Source organism: Falco peregrinus, chromosome 7 (assembly GCF_023634155.1).
Source record: "Falco peregrinus isolate bFalPer1 chromosome 7, bFalPer1.pri, whole genome shotgun sequence".
NCBI classification, from domain to species: Eukaryota; Metazoa; Chordata; class Aves; order Falconiformes; family Falconidae; genus Falco; species Falco peregrinus.
Window position 1 is genome coordinate 46,043,447 of NC_073727.1, and position 25,364 is coordinate 46,068,810.

Consider the following 25,364-nt stretch of genomic DNA (forward strand, 5'->3'; position numbering starts at 1 on the left):
CAGACACCAAGTTAGGTTGTACTAATTCTGCACTCTCTGAATTGCTGGAAGAAAGCTCAGCAGGGTAAGTGTAAAATATTCCTCTCATAGGCCAGCAAAGCTTCATTTAGTCCCTGAAGGCACTATGGCAGGATAGGGTGGCTGGGAGCCGCCTTTTCAAAAAGCATGAACTGGCAAAAGGATCCCCCTGTGTTTGTTAATGGCATAAACTATAATACAGACTAGAATGGCCTTAGCAAAACATCTACTTTCAACTCAACATGCTGGGCTGTGGGAATCATCCATATAAAGGAAATACATAAAAATATAACTTCCCTAGAAGAGCAAGATGGGAAACAGAAGGAATTCTATGAATCGGAAGCCCAACCTGCCTCCCAATGTGCTTAGAAGTTGTTCAACAGCGCACTGCAGCTTGTTTGCAACACTAGGCAAAATTATGACTAAAGCCAGAGTCTCAAAGGAAGGAAAAAACCCACCAAAAAGGTCTAAATGCAGATAGAGCTGATTAGTTAACATACACAAATGAACAATTGCTAAAATGCCTTTATGGATTTGACCATGGCTTGAAGCTTGAAACTTAAGCACAGTCGCTGGAGAGAAGCATAACCGGCCCGATATGGAATGTGAAAGCTGGAGAAGGGCAGGCATCATAAGCCATACTCACCTCTAATGTCTGCATGAGTGTGGGCTTAATTGCGTCTTTCATCAAAACTGTCAAAGCACCTGTTACTCCCTAAAAAACAAGAGTCCACATTTTAAGGAAGTCAATTCTAAAGTGCAATATTTCTGAGTTACACTTAAGCTTACAGTTAAAATACAGAAAAAACCTTACAGTTCAAAGGAGAAAAAGAAAATGTGCTTATAAATCAAAATGGATAAGCAGTGTTACAGAAAGAATTTATTTAGGTGTTACCTCAAGACTTCTAACATACTGTAATTACAGAGTGTGCCAGAAATACTAATGATCTTGTTCTGTATACATTTAAAAGGCAGTAGGTAAATATTGTTCCCATTTTATGGAGAGACCAGAAACAGAGCTATTAAGTTATCACCATGAGGACGTTCATGGGAACAAAAGATAAAGCAGAAGCAAAGGCCACGGAGACCTGAGAAATAAGGCAATAACTTGCTAAATCTGCCTAAATAAAAGACAGATGTATTTCTTTCATGACAGAATCAATAGCATGAATCAATAACTAGCAACAACCAGACAGGGTAATTTTCAAAACTTGTACAAATACACATAACAGACACAGGCTGAAAGCAGCCGCAGTGTTGACTAGGGATAGATAATGAATAAGATTAAAAAGTTAGAGGTGCCTTACTGTGATGATGAGAGGGGAAAAGGAGCCGAGTAAATTGCTGCATTTTAGATGTGAAAAATCTTACTCCCTAAAAGTTTTGCTGGATATTAACTCTGAATTTCACACTGACTGAATTTAAAATAAAAGAAAGTCATGACCACCCCTCTACACCAAAATTCAACACCCAGTTTAGAAAAAAATGGCTATAGAGTGTGTACATCACTATCAGACTACATGTAGAGTGCTATCTAGAAACCACAAGCATATTACTCTTAAATTACTCTGATTTTGAGAAGATGTGTTTTGTTTTGAAAGAACTAGATCACGGGTTAAAAAAATGCAGTAGTGTTATAAGGAGTGGCTCATAGACTTGCCAGAGAACACAAAAAGTGGTTGGTTTTTTTTTGTATTGAAAAGAAACATTAAACCCAAATAAAAACACTAGCTGCTGTAAATGTTTAAAATGAAGGTTGAAAAACATGGATATATTATCTAGGTAGCCTATTAAGAGCTGAACAACAATGTTCAAATAAAGAAAAGCAATTAAAGTAGCACCTGTATAATTCTCAACACAGCTTCTTCCAACTAACCTAAAATTTGAACAATCAAACTGTGTGTGAAAATTTTAATGATAGACAGATCAGAGACATGGAAGTATATGGTGATTACATAAACACAGTATTTTATACAAATTGAAGTTTTTCTTTTCTGAGCATTACATCTGAACATAGACTTCAGATGAAAATGAAGCAGAATATTTGGCCTCAGATAAGAATGAATTGAAACCAAAATAGTAAAACTGTTTTCTACTGAAGCATAGCAAGTGTTTCCTTGGAGGAAAGTGAAGGAGAGGAGAAAAAGGAGGGAAAGATGTTTCTTCACTCTCTGCATTTTGTAAACTCCCACTATCTACAAATCCCAAAAGACCCAGAATACATAATATGAGAAACTGGTAACAAAACAGTGAGGTTTGCCTCTTCTGAATTAGCAAAAAGTAATTTCTGTTTCTTAATATGTTAATTTTAGAAAAAAGGATCAAAATGCAAGGAAATGCCAGCACACCAGCTCTCTGTCAGAACGAGTGAAGCTCCATCACTTCTAAAGAAGCAGCCTGATGCTATATTGTACATATAGCCAACTATTCTCATTTAAATTCAAAGCTGAGGGCCTAAATACAAGGAAAAGGAAAAACATGTTAAAAAGAGAAATGTAACTGGTTTTGCTTTTCACTCCCACGGGCTCCTTGATTGCTATAGATTGTTTTAATTAGTAAGACTATAAATTACTTGTTTTAGATAAAAAACTTAAAAATGCAGAACAAATCTCAACAATGTTTCATAACTGTTCATTTCATCAGTATCCCATAAAATTTTTGCTGCTAGAATAAAATGTAACTTCAATACTTTACCTATAAATGAGTTTTCTTTTTAGGACCATGTAAAAATAACTGCCACAGCTATTGCCTTTGATTTCTTGTATTTTAGTAATTTGTAAAAGTTTTTCTAAAGTGGGTATATTTCTTAGGTTATTAAATTTATATCTGCTCAATAGAACAATTTGTTTTATAAAACTGGTTTGATTCACTTCCGGATCTGAAGCACTTTTAAATAAAACAGTAAATAGAGCAACTCCAGTTCTAACAATTTAAAATGAAATGGAACAAATTTTAATCCTAGCAATTTCTCCATTAAAAGCCTGTTTTCAATCCTAATTTACCAAAACAAATATATATTTTTTCCTGTTGATCACCGTGCAGAATTTAAATTCACTTTAAAAAACCAGTGTGCAATATACTTATTGACTAGATCTATAAGCCTGTTTTTTTCCTGCTGTTTCATCAATTCAGCAGACAGCTAAGACAGAATTTCTTACACCACAAACAATGTTCTTCCCCTCCCACCCCCAGCTGAAGGAAATCATGTTCACCACTATTTGCTAGCATCACAAAACTATGACAGTTAGATAAGTTGTTCATCTGTCTCACCGAAAGCTGAGCCATGTACACACACAAGTCAGGATTTTACAGGTAATACAAATATCTGAAGGAAAAGGTTAGTTGATTTTACATTTTCTTCCTGTATCTCAGTTTTTCCATCGTCATATAGCATAAGCTATTCATCACTATGCTAAAAGAGAAACAGCTGCTGCTAATTTTCAGTGCATGAACACTGAGATAGTTTACAATCTTACAATCTTGTAAAAACCAACTGTAATAGTTATTCAGCTTTCTAGAGGAAGAAAGCCAAAAGGAAAACTTTACATCAGATCTTCCAACTGGTCAACAGCAAGGTTAACTACCTGAGCAGCCGCAGATCAGCCCTAAGGCTCTTCTTGGGAAAATTGCCTAAGGACTGACAAGCATTAACCCGTGTCAGCTGTAGCCGTCTGATTAGGGGGTCTGTTGTCTACTTCATGCTAGTTGAGACCACCAGCTCATTCAAAGTAAGCATGCAAACAGCTATTTGCTGACCCAAGCCACGCTGACTGGAAAGGCAGCCCCCAGATAATAATGGCTCAAATCCTCTCTCCTTTGCTTTCTGATAGTTTTTCACCAATCTGATAAAATTGTGAAGCAAAAACCCCAAATATTTCCTATGCATTTTAACTTTTGGGGAAATTTCATCCATATTAGACATGCATTCTGGACATAACTTACTGTATCTGAACCTGAAAACCAAGAAAAAAAGATGCAAAGACTCCAATTAACACACATCAAGCCTACTTGTTTTCCATGGTTCTTAAACAGCTTTGTTGTCAACAACAGTCCTAAAAACAATAAAGTTTTCATATCTACCTGACATGATTCTGTCAGAATAAAGTTTTCATTCCTTCATATTCCCAATCCTCCAAGCAGCTAGTAAACAATTCCCACAGCTCACTCAAAGTCCTGGATCTGATTCTCAAAGCTATTTAAGGAATCAGGTTCCTATTTCCAATTCAGAGAAGGTAGATAAATTTTTTATAAAAGAATTAGAGGCTTAGACATTACACACCAATTAAGTGTGTGAGAGCCCAAGGATCATTAGCTTTCCACTAATTCACTGTCAGAAGAAAGAAGTAGGACTCCAATTCAAATGTATATGGACACCCAACTCTCCTGGGTTCCTTTCTGGAACTGATCCTAAGTACTTCTGAAAATAATACCCCTTCCATCTATCCAACAGCTGTCAGGGCAGGTATGCTCCCCAGGACAGCACAGACCATAGAGCACAAAATAAATTACACACATGACACAGAAAAGGCAAACTTAGATGAAAAACCAACATGCTTTCAAAGCAACTTCCAGTGGAGCGGCCTCTGAAGTCTATCAAGAGTGGAAATGAAAGGCAGCATTAGATGACAATGAAGGTGATTAAAAGTAACTACTGTGAAATGAATAAGGGTTACATAGACTGAAGGGCAGAGAAAACCCCTTTTCTTCATAAGAAAAATAATGAAGTACTTGTAACCTCCCTTCATAGTTTCTAACAAAATGATAATATTTTTCTGCAGTATCAGTTCTGAAAAAAACCTAAATCCTAAACCTTATGCCAAGAAGAACTGCAACTACTTTGTTAAAAGTGAAGTATGTACACAATGTTTCTGATGTACCAGAGAACGAAATATATTCAGCTGACAGATCATTTATAAAAGTAAATAGGAAGCTATTTTTTTTGGCCCTGGAACTATTGAAAACTAACAGTATGGCACAGAAAGTAAGCTGAGAAGTCTTATTTTAAAAGATAGTGACATATCTATTTAATAATTTTCATAGCTGCTGAAATACTGATCTAGGGCATGCATACCCATTTAGATTTGCATAAAAATATGGCATGTGTCTATCAGAATACTACTACACTGTAAAAGCCAAAAAGCAATTAAGTCTTCAAAATACTGTACAATGAGCACCACATTTTGGCAAAGACTTCTGTATGCTCCATTACAGAGGATAGATATTTAATCCATTACTCTTGTGGAAGGAGTCTTCTCAGTTAATGAAATATTAAATTTATCTTTTTTCTATTTCTCCTAGCCTGCCTCTGCATCTGGTTTATATCTAACAATGTGTACTTTAGGTTTTACTATTGTATTATTATAAATATATTGCATATAAAGCAAAAATTAAGAGCAGTTGTATTTTTGTGAAGTATACTGTGTATTCATCTGGAAACAAATCACAGAGAAGGGTTTAGTGGTTTTGGTTCGCATAGATTCCAGTGAACTAAAGACTACTGTCAAACATTTAAGCTTGCATAAATTCAATCTGGGTAGTATACATAAAACATGAACCCCAGTATTTTTTTTAAAGTGACAGCTAGGACTAACCACCACCCATTATTCAGGTTGTGTGGAACTTCCCATGGTAAAGCTGCCTTCAGTTCTTTAGGCTAAAATGTTCCATATCAAGTGGCTATGACAGATTCAAGTTTTTAAACTTGATTTTAGTTTATGAAAGTTTAAGTCAAAATGCTTGAACTGTTCTTGGATTGAAAGCATTTGAAAACCTTTTATATTGTCCGTCCTATGTTCAGTTGTCTTGAGATCTTTCTTTTCTGAGCTACAAAGCTTTACTTCCTCTCTGACTCTGACCTCAAAGGAAGATGAAAATTCAGGAGGAGAATGGCTTCACACCAAACCTCTTACCACATCTGAAAATTTGCTCAAGATAAAAACCTTGGGAAAATGAAAATTATAGTTCAGAGATAGTCATGAGTGAATGCTTAGCTTCGCCTCATCCTGCCCAGAAAGCTTTAGCCACGATGTGCAGTGGGCTTACAGCCTACGGTGTAACAACTCTATCTACAGGCTGCACCAGGCTGGACCAGCTCTGCATCTGGACACCTTGACCACAAGCAAAGATCTCTTCTGGATCATACAGGAATACTTTTCTAACACGCACAAGAAAGAGATACAACCTGTGCAGTCTAAATGAAAAGGGGTCAAAAGATGAGCTTACAGAAGAATAGTAACAACAAAGGCAGCACAAGCAGCAGGGGAAAGAGTAGATATTGCATTTAAAGTCTAGAAACAGTAGGTTTAGTTGCAAGCTGTTCAAACAGACTGACCAACCACCTGCGGGAAGAAAACAGAAACAGATGAAATGCTATCTGATAGAATTGAAATTTATCTTCTTTGTACATATGAGTTATTATACATCTCCTGCTATTGCTTCCAGAGGATTCAACTTTATAGAATATACTTTCACAAGTGTGGTGCAGCTATTCATAAGCTCTCTCACCTTGTACAAAGTAAGTGGTATTATATTTGATAAAGAAATCTTAGTAAGAAAACCACTAAATTTCCTTTTAGATATTTCTTAAATCCTAACACCTGACATCTGACTTCTTCACCAATATTAGTAAGTCTGTTCCTGTTTTCAGAAAAGAAACTGGCACACACAAAAATCAATCTCAAAAGTACTGACCAATTTTGGATGCTCAACCTGAGACAACACAAAATCATTTCTTCTGGTTCATAGTTCTTGATTGTGTTTCACTCCTTCCATAGATTTCAGCTGTTTAGCTCCTGGGTATCAAGCCATACTGAGGAATGCATAACTCCTCATGTATTGTAAGAATCAGTTTGTACAGACACAGCACCACACATAAGCTCTGTGAAAAACACAGGAATATAATTCAACTCTCCAAAAAGGCACTTTTCTGCCTTAACCATGAAATCATCTTCCTATTCTTCCCACTGTTCTCATCCTCATTTGTAACACACTCCACAACAAAGGAGGTAGGAGTTTCTGCACTTATGACATGCACCCAAGTCCTCCCTGTGCCTGGTATGGAGAACCTGCAGAAGAAAAAGAATGCAGCAGCAGAGCTGCAGGTGGTCATAATATATATGGCCAACATTGTGATACATTTTTTTCTGGGCAGTTCTGTTGTATCATACAGAACACTGCTTTAAAGAAGAGCTAGAAACATATGTTCAGTGCAAGTGACACTATCAAATGATTGAGACACTAAGTATAGGAAAAGTTTAAAAAAGAAAATGTTTAAAAGAAGGGCAAAGAAAACAGAATTAGCAACGAATATCTTGCTGAGTGCTACCTTCATTAGGGACATAGTGGTAAAATTGAAAGTTCTTTGTGCACTGCTCATAATTTCAGCCCTAACATTATAGTTCCACAGAGCAAATATAGATGAGACAGACTACGGAAAAGTGACTGCTTTCATTGATCAAGCTGATTAGCATTAAGTGGTTGAAGACAGGTTAAATATTTTTCAATATTAATACATGAAAGTACCTTCATATAAAAGTAGCATCAAGATTAAAATTATGTATTTGAAATGTAGTTTTAATTCTGACATTGAATTATTTTTCAGTTTTTGCATATGCATTATAAGGTATCTCATTCCTCACTCCCTTCCATTTGGCCAAGACAAAGTTATGCAACTGAAAAGGAAAATCAAAACTTCAACAGCTAGAATATTAAATGCAGTTCTTCATGTCTCCTGCACAATAAGGAGTAGTTGATTTTCTTCAAATTTTAAGGATGACTGCACCTTGAAATTTTGGTACCTTTATCTTAATTTCAATCGTAAATCCAGGCAAGTTAGATACTATGTTTTAATTTCCTTATTAAACTGGAATCCATTAAAGCTGTGAATGTATTCCTGGCTTGTGGATTTGCCATCTCTGCTGACAAGGGAGGACACTGGTTCCTTTGCTCATTCTAAAAACGCAGTAAGTGTGCAGATGTCCACATAAAAAGGGACAAACAGGAAAAAACACACATAGTCTGTGTGACACAGGCTGTCGTTGCCAGCAGAGTGGCATGCAAGCATGGCTCCAAGACATGCCACTTGCTATAAGGATATATTTACATGACAAAAAAGCACAAAAGCAAAGCATTATCACATTTCTTGTGTTTAGGGTGTGCTGTCCATCTGCAATATACAAACTTAATTTGGCAATTAGGCTTCAGAATTCAAGTAATGTAATGTTACAGTAAACTAGTGTCAATCACAGTGAGCCTACTCCTGGCATACAGCTGGATTGCAAGGGTCAAGTGGTAGCTTCTCGCTGCACCAGAACCTGCCATACAGAAATATGTGTGAGCTTCCAGCCACTGTTTACTGACTCACAGCCTGGCTATAAGGGCTAGACTTTGATAGAAAGGAAGAATATACTGACTTCTTTCAGAAGCTGAAGTAGGGAATGAGGAAACAGCAACTAATGAAGGTAAGGAAGAAAAAATATTAATGATGTGAAGAGATTACCCTGTTCCAAGCACTATTAGCAACCTATGAATTAAGAATAGCTTGTTTCCATTTTGATTTAGTGTTATGTAAGCATTCATGTGGTAACTATGTTGTAACATCTGAGCACACTTCACAATTACAGTAGCAAACATTACCAGCTCTCTCAGTCAGGAGCCCACACTCTGACTCCCTCCGGTACCAAATTTGTTTGCCGTAAGAATTGCAGAAAACTATCAAAGTAGGTTATGGAGACCAGAGACTTCCTGAACTAGATGTTACCAGAGAGCTGGAGAAATTAGTTTTATATTTTGTTTTCATTGTGAACAAGTTTTGGCCCAGAAGATCTTTCTTTGATATCTGACTGTGCTGTTCAAAGCAAAATCCTTGGCATGCACCTGCCTTTTTAATGCTTCAAGAGGCAAAACAAACACATCAGAAGTTATCCCAGGTCTACAGCACAGAACATACCAAATCCTCTGCTGTTAGGGGTTTTCCTTTCTTGTCATTAGCCACCACCATTTTCCCTAGTCTCTCCTTCATATCTTGAAGGCTGGTGGTAAGTGCCAGGATGGCCATAATTTCACTTGCAACAGCAATATCGAACTGGGCCTGTAAAATAGAAATGAGAATCATGAACCAAACCAAAATCAGGTCAAATACTCACAAGGAATCATCAGGAATAGACTCAGAAAAGACAGATTTCACACTGGAATTTAAATAAGTTCTGAATTGTAACTTACAGCTTTTGAGATCACTCAGACTAGAGTAACTTCAAACACTTTGTTTATTTTCCCTCATTAATGTTCTCTGTTACACTTCATTTACTTGGGGACCACTCTTGCAGAGTGCTTAGCCCATTGGCTTACATTATCCTTTGCAGAAGCTCCCTGAAGGACCAAGAATTTTTTTCTGTGGCAAAAAAAATAAAATCACCACATGTGTTTTGAGCTTTACTGGCATGAGCACAGCAATGTGTTTTGTTTTGTTTCATTTTTTTTCCTGTAATGCTCTCCAAAAGTTTTTATTCTGTCTCAAAAACATTCTTGTTACGTTTGATCATTCTGCTACATAAACTCAAAATTTAAGAGTCTATGCTGCTAGCTCTTGTGCTTGACCTATGCCAATGTAAAATACATCTTTGTGTTCCCCCCCCCTTTTTTTTTAAATTAACAAATATATAAGTTTAAAAACCCCAATAATTATATGTGGCACCAGTTCTATTGCTCTTGTAGGAACACATCCATACTGTGCAGTATTTTTCAGCACAACATAAGCTGTGGTCCCTACTTTTTTTTAAGAGCTTGCAGTATATGTTAGCAGTATTTGTACTAATTTACTATTAGTAAAGCCCAGGCCGTGGGCTTTCAGAATGTAAACAAAGAAAGGCAAAGTCACCAGTGTATTATGTGAGAGGAAAACAGTGTTGGGAGTGAACAAGAACTGCAGTGTCTTTAGTAATATCTCCATCTCCAGCAATTAAAGTCTATACAAAACTTCAGCCCTGGGAAAAAGCCCTGGGACTGTTTCTACGTCAGACCTCTACCAGATGTATGCCAGAGGATACCTGTTCAAATTGAGGGCTTCGTCTGTTTTTAAGAAGCCATCTACATAGAGAATTGTTCAACATATACCTTACCACTCCTACGCATTTGCCTAGTACTTTGACAGCTTCCGCCCTTTTGTAACCTATGTTCCTGCTTTTAGATTCTGTCTTGACAGCTACATCCCACAACAGCCTTATTCAGGCCGACCTCTGTGTACCTGCACATTTAGTCAAAACTTCTGAAGGCATTGTGTCCCTTTCGTCACTGGGCACAGACAAGGAGAGACATATACCAACAGAAAAAACCCACAATCCTGTAATTGACATTTTCAGCGTAGGGATTCAAATGAAATGAAGTTACAAAGCAGATTTTCGATATTCCCTGGAAGCAGTTCTATACGTAACAGAATAGCTGGGTACACAATGAACACTGTTACTGTTGTGATGACATGGATGCTACTATCTTTTCTGAAGTTAAGAATGTCCCCAGTAAGTCACTGCAGCATAGATAAGACCGGAAATAAGCCTGAGAAATCTATGCCCAGCCTGTATACTGGAATATTATTTAACTTCATCAGAATGTTTATCAGGACACCAAAAAAGAAGTTTTTATTATCATTGTTTCTATATAAACCCAAAAGGACAGAAAAAACAATGCCAGGTAGATGCTCAGAGTGTGACATATTTAATTGAAAAAACAGGCACAAAAGACTGTGGTAGCAGGTGCTATTTTAACTCTAATAACCTTTATACACCTACGAAGTGCTGACAGAAGCCTTAGCTGTAAAAAGTCAGTTCTCTATTGATGAAAGGATCCACCCACATGGATTCAATTGCAGGATCAAGGGCATCAGTCATGTAATGCTCTTTAGAAACCACAGCATCCCTGTTCGTTAAAATACAGACTTTTGTGCCTGCTGTGCTCTGCCATTTTATACAGGTGTCATTGATTTTAAGAGCACTAGAACAACACTCCAAATATTTATAAAATGCATCTGTTAACTATGAAGTCTTGTTTTCCCTGGATCTCCGGCCAGGCTCTGCAATGAGTTTTCCCAACGGTTAGCTCTATTTCTCCAGTCACTAAGTCCATGTTAAAATGTGAATGGATATGCATCAGTCCAACATATCAAAATTGAAAGCATCAAGGTCATTTTAGCCAAAACAGTACAGAAGCAATATTTCACAGCCATATGTCAGCTAGTACTCTATAATAAAACAACCCACATTTAACTCAGCAGTATAATTATGGTGGTAAAATGCTGCACAATAAGGCTGGCAGAACCTGGCTCAAAGCTAATAATCACACTGAGTCACTGAAACAAATCTAAACATAGGCAAATGTCTCAAGTGTTGAAGGAACTTGTACCAAGTATAATATTTTGCAGTCCCAGCCCATTATCAGAGATGAGTATTAGCTAATATTGAGTTTTCTGTAAATTATAGACATAAAAGTCTCTACCCCATGTCTAAAAAAACAAAACAAGTGAGCATTTCTCATGGAAGGTATCCCTGTCCATGGCAGGGTCATTGGAAGTAGGTGATCTTTAAGGTCCCTGCCAACCCAAACCATTCCATGATTCTACCATTCTCTGATGCTATCATTCTATGATTTCTCTTCTAAGTTCTTGTCTCCAATTTGACTGTTTTACCTGCTGATTTGAGCAAAAATACTAGCACTATTTTTGGTCTCTTTATTTAGGCACAAAGCCTAGGTGAGGTCTGAAATGATGCAAAATTAAAGTTAGGATTTCCAAAATGAATGAAAGCCTTATGTCTACCACAATGGCTATTCACCTCAAAATAGTCAGAACCTCAGGAATTTCATGATCTAGAATGTTAGATTACAGTATCTTCATCAGATTAGGAAAAACTCCACATAATCACAATGAATTTCTTCCATGTGGCACTGCTGTACCATGCTGCATTGTTTCAGAAATGGATTTACCCACACAACACCAGGAACACTTGTTCAGATAGTGTTGGAAAAGTCTGGCTTTCAATTTTTCGTAATTTTTCAAGCCCACTATTAAAATCAAGCACATGCTAAAAGTTCTCAGTTTAGATCTCAAAGCTGAGATGCATGACAGGAAAATGAAAACTGAATAAAAAGCTAACGGTCCTTTTCAGTCCTCACCAATGGGACCAACAACACATGACCCACCTCACCTCCCAGTTCTTAGTATTAAACTTAAATGTAATTTAAATTATATAAATACTACATAAATAGTTTGAGGGACTTGAAAAAGTAAGAAAAATCATACAAATTCATCTTATGAGGGCATTAGGGCAGCTTTTATATTCATAGGGTGACTATGTTGAGCCCCTAACATGAAAGTTTTTAAAGTGCTTTCAACGCATTGTGCAATATGCATTGGTTTCTGCTCTTCATTTCTTCAGAATCAGTTACTCATTAACACAACCAGTTTCACTGCAAGAATGCTATGTAACAGATGTTCGCATTGCAATTCAAAGTGTTCTGAAAGAACTGCAGAAACATCTCAGCCTGTAGAGCAATGTCTGTCCAGAATGAGATATATTAACTACCTTTACATACCTGACGGACAAATCCTTTCTCTGTATTTGCCTGCCCAACTGTTATTTTGCGCAGGAATCTGTCATTCGTATCCACCACTGAAATAAGGGAATAGCAAAAGCAAAACATGTTAGTAAGAATGCAGGGATCTGGGTTTTTCCAGGCATACCTGTTTTTATACATGTAAGATTCAGCTGTTTGAACAGTGTAACCAGACAACCACGCTCCTGCATATTAGCATTAACACTGACTTGGTTTCTCACTTTTAGCTGATACCATTAGATGACAGGTTAAAATAACGCAAATAAAATTTCTCAGTATAGTAATTGAAGCTAACAGATTCTTAATATTCTAACATACAAATTAAAATTTTACCTACATAAGAAAAATCTGTCTTAGTAGATGCATTGCACCTCAAACCTACTTAAAATCATTTGCCTCATCATTGACTTGTTAAGAATTGATTGTAAGACTGCATGATGTAGGTTAAACTTGGTCTGTTTCTCTTTTAAAGGATGATTATGTTGTCAGATTGGTTCTTCCAGACAAGTCACTTCCATGCACATCACAGTAACTAACTCCACATTCAGCTGCACAGTATTCAAAGGAAGTTTTTTTTTCAACTGCCAAGATCAACCATCTGCTATTTAACACAACTTCAATTTCAGATAATTGTACTTCTAACCTGGAAACACTTTTGGTATTGCAAGGGCATGTCCAAACCATCCTGTGGAATTGCTAACTTCACTAACAATCACCGCAAGCCAAGTGCTCCAATTCTTCACTGACAACACTCAACATCAATCGGGCCTTGGTAGGAACCACAAGGAAGGACTGAGAATAATCGAAGCACTCTCTCATCTGCTGAGAACTGATCATGATGTTTCTTAGGGGCAAACATTAGGATGATGTTTCGGTTTGTTAGAAAATGAGACTGAACTCCAAGACCTCTCCTTCCCAGGAATGACATTCCCTACAGAATGCAAAAATAGGCTCCCTCTTTCTTATGGGCTCTTTAGCCCTACAGATGTTTCATTTTTCACCAACCGTAAAAGAAAGGGTGGAAGGCACGCTTTATCTATGCTTTATCAGTTCAGCCTGTAGCTTGGCAATTAAGTCAATCTTCTGGTAGATGTATATTTGAACCCTGTTCATTTAGAACCTCTGGAGAAGCTGTCTGTACTGAAGATCAGTGAAATCACCTCTTACCACTTTTCCTGCTGCTTTTGGAGATTAACAAGTTTATCTGTACAGAAAAGGATGAGGTAACTGCCCAAGAACAAGAGGGACTTCGAATCTCAATCCTACACAACTCCAGTTTGGGGCTGTGAATGAGCTGGGAGAAAAGCACTTCCCCCTTCTTGGGCATTTCTCATGGGGCTGTTGTAAACACCATACGTGCCTTCTTCCCACTACATAGTATTTAGGTTGCTAATTTCTTCAGGAATTCCATTTAAGGGATGGTGCACCACAGATCTGGCTAAGTCATTTTGGTTTCTATTTATATATATTCATACTCAAATACTACAGTATTGGCAGAAATTGCAGAACGGAGCCTGGTACATGGAAGCAGTATCCTCACACCAAGCTGTGGTACCATATGCCACTGTGAAGCCATATGTCAAGTTGATCTCTCAAGCACAAACTTACCCCTTCTCCTCCTAGGAGGCTTAGTCTCACAAGCAGCTTTAAGCAGACCTAAATGTCTTTCCTGCCTACCCAAGCACTGCTGACAGCAGGAACAAGCCTTTCCACCAGCCTGGACAGCCAGTGGGCTGATTTTTATCTGGCCCTTCCTAGTGAAACCATGTAACCTGAACATCCTTACCATGAAATTATAACTACCCCAGCAACTCTTTCTGGTTACTGAAATACACTGGCTTTCTCACCAGGGTCAGAATTCATTCTCTAGGAAGATTCCAATAGCTGCATTTACAAGTAGTAAAAAAAGAAATAATTGTTTTTGCTACAAAAGCAATTTTTCCTTCTCTAAACTTTCCCTCTTCCTTACCCAAAGTAATGCTTCAGGAAAGTTTAGGGTCAACCAAGTGTTCGGTTTAATCTATGTATTTCCTAATCCTCTAGAGAGATAAACAGGATCTGAATACCAGGGGAAGGGTAAGCACAGGGAAGCTTTCCCTCTTTTCAGTATGTTGTACCTGTTCAAGTTAGTATAAGACGACAATGAACTTTAAGCTTGTGACACTTTTAAGGAAATGGCTCCTGACTAAAATTAAACTTTCAGACAATTGGATAGCTTTCTCTTCTGCCCTACAAATTCCCTGGTATGTAACAAGCTGCACAGACATATGGATTGCAGAAACAGTTCCAAATAAAACATTTTCCAAGTTATCTAAAACATTCCTAAACTAATTTTTTTTTCTGAAATGTTTAAGATATGTACACCATATACAGTTGTGTAGAATAGAAGTTTCATTAACATTGTTGAGATGAATTAAATAACTCACTTGAGGTTAACAGCTGTTGAGTAATGCCTCCTCCCAAACTGGTGCTGATAAAAATGATGAGTCATATTACACTAAATATTTATATTACTAATTCAGCCTAATATAGGTCTCTTCCAGACACACTGTGTGTGCATCTCATGCCACATCCCCCACTATTACCTTCAGAAAAATATCCCAAGTTTGAGATGACATGCACACAGAGGGCACGGTAAGGCATGGCCAAGAATTCTCATTTCTCAACAGATTCACCTTATTTCTCTGGGCATCACAATACATTCCATTTAACAATGATTTTGACCTAATAACTTTGGTGTTTGAGAACTTAGGAAGAAAATAAAATCCAATGGAATTTAGCTCAAAACTTTGCTATGCAGAGTTCACTTGCTTAAAAAACAGAGATACAGATATTGAAGTAAACACTGAAATTTAACCCAGCACTAGAACTCGAAAATGCAGAGGGGAGTTGTCTAAGGGTGTGAGAGTGGATATTGGCTTGCTTGGCATGCATAATTGAAACTGTACCACGTCTTTCACCTCTTCTTCCTAACAAAGCAAACAAGACATTTTAAAAATAGGAAAAATACATAATCCCCGTGGCCTACTTAGTCTCTGAGCTACCCTGACTGCTGAGCTGAGGAGGATCAGGGACCAAGATCAAGTAGAGTCAGTACAAATAACCTAAAACCCACAGTTAAGAAAAGAATGGATAAGATTTGTAAAATGCATGGAAAAGCCACTTTCATATGTATTATCTAATGTGATGAAGACAAGGGATACGCTTAAACTGTCAGAGCAATCTACCTTTCAGAAAATTAGCGAAGTCTCTTGAGTTACTGCAGATATTTGGGCAAGTTTAGAGGAACATACTACACCCAGATTTGTTATGCACCCACATTTCCCACTTGCAAAGGGTTGTTCTTAAAGTCAGAGTGCAGAAACAGCTCTGATTCAGGTAAAATTAAGCAAATTGGGAGATAAATTATGATTAAATTCAAGCTCAAGTGAAGGCTTTCTGACTGCATACCTCTCTGCCATGTTATGGTAGATGGGTCAATATCAAGGCGCACAAATTTGCTGATCTCCTCTTCTGTTAAAGTCCCAGGATCAGTCTTGTTTATTCCCAGCCTCTACACAAAAACAAGTTAAAGAAAGGCAGTGAAGTGGCTTTTTTGCTTCAAAAGTTATAGCACTTTGGCTTATCACCCTCACTTTCAGCAAACATTTTGAAAAAAGCATGTCAGCACCAAAACTATTAAAAAAAGAAGCACATAGGAAAAATCTGTAACTAAGACAGGGGCAAAAGTAGATGGAGAAATGAAACTAAAACCAGAACAAATACTCATAGGCCATTAAATGAACAGACTTTTTCTTAGACAGAAGAAACTCTTAATGTAAACCAAAGAGGAAATTAAACAATATCGGTTACTAATAAAAAGATAATTGCTTGCTCTAGTTTGTGGAAATCTTTGAAACACCCATGTATTGTCTTGTGTGAATCATCCTTGAATAAAATAAGAACTTCTGGTTTAAAAGCCCACCATCCATAAACTCAATCAATTATAATGAAATAGCCAGTACCTCCTGGCTTTTCAAGATTCACTACTTCAGCACCAGCAAACCTTTTTTAGGTGAATCTACATAAAGATGGATCAGAAAATTGTGTTTAAAAAATGTAGTCTTAAAAAAGAAAAAAAATCTTAAATTTCTCTAGCATTAGAAATCATTCCTCAGTGAATTAACCAACATACTTATACTTCAGTATTAAAAACTAAGCAATCTACAAGCGTACAAATAATGTTTCAAAGACCTACCACAGTTACTTCCTTATTTAAATCAAGTTATTTCTAGAAGGCTGGGACGTTCTTTTGAGAGTATTAAAACTGTTTTTGTGATGCTCCTTTCTGAGGATCAGTCTCTCAGACTGTGAGGAACACCTTCAAATCCAGAAGCAGGCACAGGGGCATTTCCCACTGTACTGAGACGGGCAAAAAGTTGTTGAGAACAGCTTGCAGGTTTTGATACTTGGTACCCTAAGATATTTCACCACAGTTTTAATGAAGAAAGGCTATGGCCTCATCTGGCAGTCCTGTATTAATATTTTTCTAATCTGTTGGCCAATTTTAATCCAATTTGATATAGTTTCTTACAAATTCTATGAAAATAGTCAGATTAAGATAGGAGCAAAAACCTACTAGCATCTCTGCTGGGGGATGGCAGAGTTCAGTGCTCGTTCGTCCTGCTTGGTGTATCAGGCATACACCCACATTTTTGCAGAACATTATGCCCAGAGCATTTTTCCACAGAGGGTTGACAGAAAAATTTTCAGCCATTTTTATAACACTCAACTGCTGCAAGGAGGGCTGGGCACTGGGACTGCAAAAGCAGCAGCCTATCTCCCAGGGTCCCAACAATGTCTATAGTGGATCTAGGCAACAAGAAAAAAGCTGACTGATCTGGATGCAGATGGAAGGAAGTAAGACAACAGAGCTGATGTGGAAAAGGAGACAAAGAAAAGACTAGGATAGAAGTAGTTAAACAAAGGAGGTAAGGTAAGGAGGTTTTAGGCTAGTAATTTTACTGGGGAAAAAAAAGAAAAAAGCAGAGGAGCAGGGGAATGAGAAAGGTAGCTTCTGTTGTCAGACAGAAAGTTTGGAAAAACTATATTTGCATGGGACCTACTGTAATTACAACACCAAACCACACACGTAAGGGAGGAGTTTCAATCTTAATAATCCTCTTTTGAAAAAAATGTAACCCCATAGCATAAAGATATTTTTTCACTTTTTCTTTTTTAGGTGTAAGGAATCATTATACTAAAAATAATTCTTAGCAAAATAATTCAGTTATATTGGAAATTATGATGCATGTATTTTAATGCTATAAAGCCAAACTTTTTTTACTGCATTGTAGATCATGTGAAGAGAGAGAAATCCATTTCTAATGCAGAAATAGCTGGTATGTGATGAATAACCAAAACACTCCCGCTCCTCCCCTATCTGGTACCCTCATACAGAGTAAACAAAGACAAAATTAAAATACTCCCAATTTCCGACAGAAAATTCTGTGAGATCTACTCTGCCACACAGTCAAGCAGGAATCATCCATTTTTTTAGTTTACTGGCATTCAAATGAGCAGCACAAATGCATAAAATATTATGAGAACCTTGAGCTCTCCCTGCCCCTGCCTCTCCCCCCCGCCCCCAACGAGAAGCTGGTATTACCTCTATCCTCCTTTCCACCCCCCAGTTCCAAGTGTGCACCTGGCAGCTATCCATTGCTATCCAGTGACTCTGAAACAACACCAGTCAGAACTCAAAAGCCAACAACAAACATGGAACTGGACACAGAAAACTGAAGCTGTTCTTAGAGGTCATATTCAAGGGGTTTACGTTCTCCTTCCACTATGCTAGTGGACTGTGTTGCTCTCTATGTATTTGTCAGAATGGCAGCCTCAAATCCAGATACATTATTCATTGCATAGGAAGCTCTTCTGGAAGCATTCAGGAAGCAAGATGGGATGCAAGAATATACTATGCACACAAATGTGCTTCTAGTCCTTGAACGAAGAACACTGTCAAATTGACAACAATAAAACCCCAGAAGTATATGCTATAATAAACTTTCAAAACCAGAAAATATTGCAAAACCAAAGAACGTGAGCTTTCAAACGTGACTTTACCATAATAGGAAAAGTATTTTAAACACTCTAACTTTAATATTTCATCAGGAAAGACACAGAATTAAAAAACATTATTGGTTTATTTCAGCAGAAAAGAATAGCAAAAATGTCAGTTATGAAAATAGTATCAGACCCAGACCCTATTACTTCAAGAATGATGTTTTCAGAAAAAAGTCTGGGCTTGGTAAATTCATAAGGGAGGTTTATAGAAACCCAGCCCCATACATCAAATAATTTTAAACAATTTGTCTAAGAGAGTACATTTTATGAAGAGACACTATAATTGAGGAGAGGCTACATTAACAACTTACTCTCAGACGGGCAAACTGAATAGCAGAAAATGCTCTCATGCCATTAACTACTGGAACCAGTCTATTATACAAAGCCTAGAAAAAACACACAAGAAGTTAATGAAAGAAGTCACAACCAGGAACTTGTTAAACAAAAAGCTAAAATTTTTATTTTATTCAGACTGATTTCAGCAAGAATTTCCCAACCATATACGTTGTGGATTAGCAATATAAAAAACACTTGTGAGAAGGTGGTAGGCTTTTGAGCAGTGCCTATGATTTAACAGTCTTAAAACCAGTTACCAAAATAACTGTGTTTCTATGTTACACACACACACACAAAAGTATTACTTTTGAAATTGGGAACCCTTTAAAACTTCAACCAAGGTCCAAATTATTCAGACCATAACTATCATTTGCAAACTGGCCTAAATGCACATTTGTGTCATACCAAGTAAAGGGGATATGACAGCAGTGCTCAGTTTTAACACTGGAGCCAAAAACCCAGGAGACTCCTTCCTTTACTTTCTCCCTTCTCTTTAAAGACTCAAGTTAGCATTTGTGTTAAGGTCACAACAGATTTAGTGGAAGGAAGAGGATCTAGTTTATTTTCCCCACAACCCCTTCTTCTTAAGGTACATCATACCAAACTATACATCAGAAGTGCAATTTTTAGCTTTAAAAGGAATATATAAATCATTAGACAAGAATAAGATTTATATATATATATATATGAATCATCTTTTATTAGACTATTTAGTACAGTCTGAAATAGTTGACAGTGTTCTGGGCATAACATCCTTATGATAGTTATTTGCCAGAAAAATATATTCTGTAACCAAAATTTCGCAACGGAACATAGAATGGCTTCAGCAACAGTTTCTGTTCACATGGTGAAAATATAAACAGATTATCAAATTTTTTGCTTTAAAATGCAGTTTATTGAAAAACTGAAAAGAAAAACTGTTATGTGGGTATCAGAAAACGATTCTCACCTTATCAGATTGAGTGTTCTCATGCAAGACCCTTGCATCAATAGCAGCAGCCAGCAAATTATTTGCAGCAGTTATAGCATGAATATCTCCAGTCAAATGAAGATTAAACTAGAAAGTGAAAACAACAAAATCTTTTTACAAGAAACTATTTAACTTGATCTATTAATCTCAGACACATTAGCAGCAACAATCATTGCTATCTCCTTGAGGCTGCAGCTCTGATGTAGCTCTGCACCAGCGTAGATGAAATATTATCTGGCTGAAAATACACTGAGCTATATGAGAGGCTTGTTTTCATGTGAATATGTGGTAAACTACCCTTAGTTTACCCAAACCCATGAACATCTTTATTCTTTCCTAAATGATCCAAGAATGAAAAGCCCAGGGCTATGGTTCTACATCAGTAATACTAAATCAGTTTACTGTTGGTATTTACTAATTGACCTGGGCCAAAGGTGCGGATTTCTGCTGAATCCCCTGGAGCACGCTGTGCATGCTGGCTTTGGGGGTGTATGCCAGCTCTCTGCTAGCCATGGGAGAACAGCCCGTAGCTGATCAGGCATGAACATTGCTGACATAAAGTTTGTCCAACCAAGTTTCATGGAAAGATCTGAAATCACCAGTTTAGGTTAGATAAGGACTTGTGTTACATAGGTACTGTATTTTTAATACATCTCTGACAGAAGGAGGCAGAAGGTCAGTTGCAATTGCACTGCAGCACTGACTGCGGAGGGGCACCGACCGCAAGTGACACAAGCCCTTGACTCATGTGCAACAGAGGATCAAAACTGTAACTGAGCACTACATTAGGGCTCTTCTTGGACCACCGTGTACTTTGCAGGTGGTACTTCACCAGTTTGGGCCATGGAGTGGTTTTGTTGAGCTATAAATTAGGCTCTTTTGGGGTGAAACCATCACAAATTTTTCCAAACAAGCACTGTGAATGTATACATAAGCTTAGCCACACTCTCCTTATGTGTCCCATTGCCCAGAGAATCTACTTGTGTTTTATACTCCAGAAACCAACACAAAGCCCCTGGGCACAGGGCCGAGCCTGCTGAGGACAAGGGAGGGAGGCTAAGGAAAGCCCCAGGCTGGGTCAACCCAACCAACAAGGAGCCAACCAACAAGAAACACTACACACGACATGGTCTACACTTAATTTCTGTCTTTGACTCGGCCTGTCCACAAACGCATGGATCCCATAGCTTTACATCATGAATATTGTGCTAGGCAAGGGTGCACAGTTCAGTCAGAGTATCGTCATTTTCACAGTAGGAGTGTTTTGAAAGCATGTACCAAGCTGGCTCCTTCCAAAGCCGGCATGTGATCTTCAGAAGCCCTCAAAAGAGAGTTAGGGATGACACTATCTTCAACAGAAATCCATTTACTTGTGAGTAGAGGAAAGCTGTAGATTAATTTAGGGGTAAGAAAACAAATCTCTCACTTTGACAGTGCCAGAGCCCCCTGGGCTCCTCCCTGGGCCAGCGCCCCATGCCAGCCCCGGGGCCCTCAGCCCCTGCCCCAGCGACGCCGCAGCAGGGCCGGTCTCCTGCTCCCCTCAGCCCTGCCTGGCCATGGCGCCCACCGAGCCGGGCCCACGTCCTGGCCTGGCCTCAACTCGTCCCCAGGGCGATGCCCGGGCTGGGGCTGTCCCAGTGCCCCCATCTGCCTGCTCCTGGCCGGGGCTGGGACGGGCCCTGGCTGCCAGGCCCTGCCTGGCCACCCCCATGACCTATTTTTCACAGGAGACTTCTCTGTTTCATCACTGTTATTGAGACAAATCCTCTTCCTTTTACTTAACTAGCAAAAGTTGTGCTATGCACCCCTCTGCAGTATTCTGGGCATGCTTCACACCACCACAAGAGGATCAGCATGGCTACAAACAAGTCCATTTTGCCACACTTAGTGACTTCTGCTAAAAAGAAATATTAAATTTACATTTGAAAAAAGGAATTTCCTCAACCCACCAGTCCTTTGCCTCCCTGCCTTTTCCTACTCCACCAGAAAAGCAATGTTTTCTCATTCACTTTTGCAATAGATACAAATATAAAAGGAAAAAATGAGCAGTAGCCAGCTCTTTGTCTTGTATGTTACATGTGGAAAGCGGGCTTTCTTCTAAGGAAGCATTTGAAGGATAGCCAAGATGTTACAAACATGTACAATATTCGTGCAACATTTGTGTACCCCCAGTCCAGAGCCCCTCCACATCACACAGCAAGCATGTGGAGATGAAAAGGATCACGTGGAGATGGCAAGAACCACTCCAATTCTCCAAGCAGATCATCGCCAACAACAGAGTAACCACCTTGGCCTGCCCACCTCTTCCAGAGGGACAGGGACTTGCTGTCTCACCTCCTCCATGGGAATCACTTGAGCGTATCCACCACCAGCTGCTCCACCTGCACAGGAAAGCACATGGTCACATCAGACTTGCACCAGTTTTGGAAAAAAAACCACCGCCCTTAAACACACAAAGTGAAACATACAGTGTTGATGACACATTTCTCAGCATTTTGGTTTCTATTAGGGGATCAACGATGCAACCAAATAAACAGGATTTCCTTAAACCTCGCTGGCTTTCGTCAGCAGGTAGTACAAAGGGAATTCTTGACTTGAAATGAAAGGCTACACATGATGGCAAAGACTGGCCCAGTCTTTGGCTACGTAAGGGCAACCCTCTTCTCCTGCCCAGACTTAGGACATAGTCATGCACATGCAGCTGTTGGGTGGAAAGATGTAGCAGTCACGAGCAAGAACTGCTTCTGAACAAAACCTTCACACCCTTTCCTGAGTGCTCCTTCCCCATTGCCTCTCAGGGTACAGGCAAACAAGTTCACTGTAGCCTACACACAAGTTGAGTGGAGGGATTAAAACACTCACATGCACCAATCTTGGCTGAGAAGCACCAAGCACCAGCAGCCTTCCATCTGAAATCAAACCTGTTAACTTAAACTTCAGCAAAGCAAAGTAGAGCAGATGGGGAGTGCTTGCCCAGTTAGACACCAATCTCAGCTGAGAAATGGCAAAAAAAAGATTGCATTACTTCCTATCACCATTGAAGACAGGCGTGAACTCTGTCTGGTTCTTACCTGGCTCTCAGGCTCTTAAAGGGTTTCTAGGCAAAAAGGCAGCAGGCCATGATTAAAGGTGACAACTCAGAAGAACAGAAAGAAGAGGTTCAGACCCAGCCAAATGTATGATGCAGACACAGCTGAACCATACAAATAACTGCAAACTTCCTTAGCTTGGATATTTCCAATCAATGTGAGTGGATTTAGGACACCTTCTCAAGTAAGAATTAAATAGTAACAATTAGAGACATCTTTAGAGAGTCTCCATGCAGACGAGCGGCTGGAAGAGTATGTACTTGCACAAAACTCCTCCTGGCTAACAGATCCCCATGCCTTTCATATGTTTGGGCTTTATCTGCATTATCAATACACATTAAGTACATGAACATAGATCTGAACCTTGCATGGGAAGACATGTGCAAGAAACCTTTATCTGTTAGTCATATATTTATCAAAAAATCCAATATGCTACTATTCAGACAACCGAGTGACGTAACTAAGGAAATAAAAAAGAAGAAAGAAAAAGAAAAAAAGTAGTATTTACTTTTAATCTGAAAGAGGTCATATAGTCTGCAAATATTATGTACCTTTAACTCCAAAAGTAGGTCCTTGGGAAGGTTGTCTCAGACATGCAAAGGAATTAATGTTAAGGTGTGCAGTAAGCGCCTGAACGAGACCAACTGTGACTGTGCTTTTCCCCTCTCCTAGGGGTGTAGGGGTTATTCTAGCAAAACAAGAAAAAAGATTAATGAAATTCTTTGTTGATGTCAGCCTGGCTAAAGATATCAGAACTTACAGCTTTTGATTTCAATGAAGAATATTTGTACAGCAAATTTCAATAACATTACTTTATCTCCACAAAAATACTGCCACAATGTTAGCCCCTAGCTCAAGCTGGAATGATAATATACATGTGTCTTCTATTTAAGCAATTTAATACGATAGCAGAAAAAGAGAAGATTATTTTTGCAAAAGTTCTAAAAAGATTATATTGAATTTAGACATTTCTACTACAGCACAAATGTCTCACCAGTTTCATTAACAAACCATCCATCAAGATACTCTAGGCATGTATTAATACTTTTCTGTAGTAATGCACGAGAAGTTTTATTCCCACTGTTCACTCTTTGAATGAAATAATAGAATATTTTAAATTAAATAACTAACACTTTCATTTGTAGAGCTCAACTATCCCTCTCCAGCTTCCATGTCATCATAACCCTCAACAATGATAGATTAACTGCTTTTTAAACGGAACAGGACACAGAAGTCACTATATTCAACTGGACATGACATATTTTATACTTTTATTTTGTAATATTTTTGCAGATTTAAGGGTAATGAGGGACAATTCCAATCACGGTCCAACCTCCCATACAAAAGCTCAAAAGCCTCATGCTACAACTTCCACATCTAGACCATGATTGAACCAGGACAGAATTTTAGAAAGACATCCACTATTGAACCAGAGACTCTAACCTCCACTCAAAGACTTTACTCTTGTGCCTTTAATGAAGGGACAATGAGTTGATTTTACCAACAGACAGCTTCATCAGCCTTCTGTGAATGAGAGATACCTCAGTTTAAGTGATGTCCTCCCTGCTTTCAAGGTCAGCACATTTGTTTATGATCCATATTAAAAGCTGGGGGCATGGGGGGTTTCTCCTTCTTTTTTTTTTCTTCCTTAAAGTATGAACACATCTCATGCCTCCAAAATGCAAATTATTCACTTGAGGCACAGCATTTCTCCTTCTGACTGGCAAAGAAGAAAGCTCCAGTCCTTCTTCTACTCACACCCCTCTCACACAAGTCCTACATTTTGGCTAAGTGTAACTATTCATACCTTTGCTGCCTTCACTACCTGCAGAGAAGTAAGTACCTTAGTGAAGTTGATGTTAAGAACTAACATTCATTCCCAAGAAAATACAAGCATGCACATGTATCCTAGTCAAAAGAGGAACCCTCATCCTATCACCTCTTCAAAACTTGAGCTAAAACATCTAGCTCTAATTAGAAACACTTTTTCCAACTAGTAATGTTTCCAAGATATTACTATCCTCAGATCACAATTAAAATGGCATAAATACATTAGTAAAATTGTAAGATTCAGCTTAGTTCACAGGTTGACAAAGGCCCTTCTTTGTCCCACAAAATATAAACACATTGAAAAACATAACGTCACAAATCTATCTTTTACATCATCATCGGATCCTGGGCTTTTTGTTAAAAAAAGAAGCCATTGTTAGATATGTCTGGAAAATTTTGGGCAATAGGAGGCAAGC

At 38.3% G+C, this 25,364-nt stretch overlaps 1 protein-coding gene across 4 annotated transcripts in view; it reads right to left on the bottom strand.

The window, feature by feature from the left end:
- Nucleotides 1–25,364, bottom strand: part of MTHFD1L (methylenetetrahydrofolate dehydrogenase (NADP+ dependent) 1 like) — a 157,287-nt gene that overhangs the window by 96,506 nt on the left and 35,417 nt on the right. For all 4 annotated transcript variants that reach the window (XM_055810828.1, XM_055810827.1, XM_055810829.1 and 1 more), the window contains exons 12-19: nucleotides 23,670–23,806; nucleotides 22,364–22,410; nucleotides 20,009–20,116; nucleotides 19,035–19,109; nucleotides 16,069–16,171; nucleotides 12,598–12,674; nucleotides 8,966–9,106; nucleotides 665–733 (exon numbers count right to left, since the gene is read on the bottom strand). In XM_055810828.1, coding sequence (XP_055666803.1) covers nucleotides 665–733; nucleotides 8,966–9,106; nucleotides 12,598–12,674; nucleotides 16,069–16,171; nucleotides 19,035–19,109; nucleotides 20,009–20,116; nucleotides 22,364–22,410; nucleotides 23,670–23,806 — 757 coding nt within the window. The remainder of the gene's footprint in view (nucleotides 1–664; nucleotides 734–8,965; nucleotides 9,107–12,597; nucleotides 12,675–16,068; nucleotides 16,172–19,034; nucleotides 19,110–20,008; nucleotides 20,117–22,363; nucleotides 22,411–23,669; nucleotides 23,807–25,364) is intronic.